The sequence below is a fragment of the Eurypyga helias genome, unplaced genomic scaffold (assembly GCF_000690775.1).
Source record: "Eurypyga helias isolate BGI_N326 unplaced genomic scaffold, ASM69077v1 scaffold23160, whole genome shotgun sequence".
NCBI lineage: Eukaryota > Metazoa > Chordata > Aves > Eurypygiformes > Eurypygidae > Eurypyga > Eurypyga helias.
Window position 1 is genome coordinate 13,275 of NW_010224077.1, and position 3,069 is coordinate 16,343.

Below are 3,069 nucleotides of genomic sequence, written 5' to 3' on the forward strand. Positions count from 1 at the left end.
GCTGCATCTGTTTAACTTGCCCAGCAGGATGCAGAAGGTTACGTACATTGTGACCAGAGCCACCACTTATCATGTGTCCAGAGATGTGAACCTTTGCCAGGGTGTTTTTTTCTATCTTGCATAAAAAGGGATGCCCTGGGAGAACAAATATTCTGGCCTCAGCCTTTCCCATGCTAGATGAAGGGCTTCGTAATCTCCGTGTAATGGCCCAGGGTTTGACGCAATGGATGGCACCCGTCTGATGTGCCTGTTGGCTATATACGTTATATCCTCTTTGATTAGAGTGTGTTTGGGCAGCAGTGAGGAAGACCAGGCTTGGTCAGGCTGCTGAGAGTGAGGGTATTGCTCCTTCCCAGGAAGCCGCTGTGAGTATGCCAGAGGAAGAGGGGGTGGAGCAAGAGTGGAGACCCGCAGCAGACACGTAACCAAGGCTACAAGTTTTTGCAGAGGAGAATTTCCCGCAGGATACAGAGAGGAGTATACAGAGATCAGAGCATCCTAGAAAATGATAGGAAACTGCTGGTCTCAAAGGAAACTCCGTATGGTCTATCATTCAGGCACTGCCACTTCCCCTGTATTTGCCCATATCTTCAAGTATTTCCCTAAGAGTGCTTCTCTCCCCGTTACTTACTGAAATGCGTGGGGTGAGGGTTGGGACTTTTTTCCTAATCACCCCTTTTTGTTCAACTGATCTTCCAGCGATGAGATCTGTCACTGTAGCTTTCAGCCAGATGATGGTCTGCTTTTACTTCTCAGTTAATTTCTTCCCATTACACAGAACCACATCTTAAGTTGCTACACCTCCTCTGGTTTTTCTCCACCTTCTCAAAACAAGATTTTGTCTCCAGTGTATTCCAGGAATGCGAAGAAACATTCGATCTTGAAGACTTTCACTTTCCAACAGGTACCCCATTCTTGGATTATTTTTTTTATAGCTATTGGATGAGCAACATCTAATTCAGTGTAGTGTGTGAATGCCTGTGGACCAGATCCTGGGGTGTGAAGTCAAAGGAGAGGGAACGTATGAGTATCAGGACCCAAAATAAACACCTAAACCAGCATGGTCAGTGCTCTGTACAGAAAGGGGAGGCTTTCAACCCGCCTGTGTTTGCACGGTTGGCACCTAGACTTGGTGAGGCAGCTGCTGGTAAACGGGGTTTGAGATAGACTGATAGACTTGAACACGCCGGGCGGTTGCTCTGACTCCCCTGGTAATTAGTTCCCTATTGTTATAAGTTTACGCAGGTACATTGCGCACTTGGCACTGGCCTTTGTACCCCCTGGGAGCCAGGTTGTTGGATGTTGTATCGGCTGGAAGCTGCATAGTAAATGTATTTTAGACCTTTTCCTCTATTCCCTACTCCTGCCTTGGTGTGCCCTATGTTTAGCTTCCAGGTGTTTTACTTGCAGGGGGTGGGGAAACATTGAAATCAACAGCAAACCTCCCTTTGGTGCTTCGCTGTGCCTGGGTGTTTTGGCTGCTAATAGAGAGATTCAGGAAATGCAGATGAGGAGCAAAAATTGTGCCTTTAACTGGGCAGGGCCCTAGGAAAAGTGCTTGTTATCTGCATTTGCATTTGCTGTTCCATGTCTTTAATTAAAAGATCCCCACAATAGAATAAATTACATATGCATTTTTATTAGACAAACACCAGAAAGTGAGTAGAGACAAACAGTCATGGGACACATTTTATATACAAAATCCGGCCAAAAAATGCTGAGCTGTAACAAGCAAGTTGCAAATTTAAAACAGTCGGACTCAGGTTCAGTAGCAGAGCCCTGCACGAGGCGTGCTAGACAGCACAGCCGAGAGAGAGTTCCTAAAGTGAGGCTCCTGTGTGACAAGACATAGGGTTTAGGTGGCCCTCATTCTGGTGACCCCAACTATGCTTTAGTAAAGGACCAGTGTTAAGGTGTTTTCTGGCGAGTGAAGGCGTCTGGAAGGAAACTTTTAGCTTCTGTAACTTCTTCTGGTGGAGGTGGTTGAGACAAACTTCACGCTGGAGCTGCTTCCCCCTCCAAGAGTGGTGCTGGTAACCCCGGGACCACTTCCACAGCTGAAGCTGTTCCCCATATTGCAGATTCCTCCTCCCATACTGAGGTTGCTTCCTCCGCCATATCCCGTTCCCACAGTTGTTCTGGTCACAGCTGCAAGAAGGAGAAGGAAAAGCTTTCAGTTTCCCTGGGCATTGGTTTCTTGGTGCAGAGACACGCTAATGCTTAAGTAAGGTAATTGAAAATATTTTAGAGACTTACAGATATTCACTGGGACGCCATCTCCAGCCAGCCTGTTAGGGGAGAGAACACAGCAAGGTAAGAGGATCAGAAGTCTGTTGGTAGTGGGGGGAAAAAATAGGTATGTTTCCTAGAGACGTTTGGGGAGAAGAATAAAAACTTTGTGTAATTCAAAGAAGGTTCCCAAACTGTTATTTCCATCAGCTGGAACAGTCTACCCCTCCACACCTCCTCATGCCCAGTTTAGCATTTCAGAAATGCTGAGCATCTCCAGTGCTCACATTGCTTTGCTCCAGCTTTGGACTGGAAGGGTTGTGTTTCCCACCCACCTGCACTCCTCGCCCTCCAGCAGCTTCCTGTAGGTCGCGATCTCGATGTCCAGGGCCAGCTTGACATTCATGAGTTCCTGGTACTCGCGGAGCTGCCGGGCCAGGTCGGCCTTGGCCTGCTGCAGAGCATCTTCCAGCTCAGCCAGTTTGGCTTTGGCGTCTTTCAGGGCCAGCTCTCCACGTTCCTCAGCATCTGCGATGGCCGCTTTCAGATTTGCGCACTGTGGAAGAGAAACCCCCAGTCAAATTCCCTGTACAGGACCTAGACTTTTCTTTTTCTACCCTGAAATCTCAAGATCTTATCCCAGCACCGAGCAAAAGAGTGAAACTGAGCAGAACTTGCCTAGGTTGTCTCTGATGGTTTCCTTCCTCTCCCTTGCAATTAGGAGGGTTTGTTAAAATTGTGGGGGGGGTTGCTGCCCTTTACCTGTTTCTTCACGCTGTCGATTTCTGACCGCAGCCGCTGGACGTGGCGGGTTAGCTGCGCGGTGCTCCGCGTTGAGGT

At 48.2% G+C, this 3,069-nt stretch overlaps 1 protein-coding gene across 1 annotated transcript in view; it reads right to left on the minus strand.

Annotated features, from left to right (window-relative positions):
• Positions 1-1,951: 1,951 nt before the first annotated feature.
• The window catches only part of LOC104516173 (keratin, type II cytoskeletal 5-like), a 4,603-nt gene continuing 3,485 nt past the window's right edge, over positions 1,952-3,069 (minus strand). The window contains exons 7-10 of the mRNA XM_010160413.1: positions 2,992-3,069; positions 2,565-2,785; positions 2,257-2,288; positions 1,952-2,148 (exon numbers count right to left, since the gene is read on the minus strand). The exon at positions 2,992-3,069 is cut by the window's right edge and continues 1 nt beyond it. Coding sequence (XP_010158715.1) covers positions 1,952-2,148; positions 2,257-2,288; positions 2,565-2,785; positions 2,992-3,069 — 528 coding nt within the window. The remainder of the gene's footprint in view (positions 2,149-2,256; positions 2,289-2,564; positions 2,786-2,991) is intronic.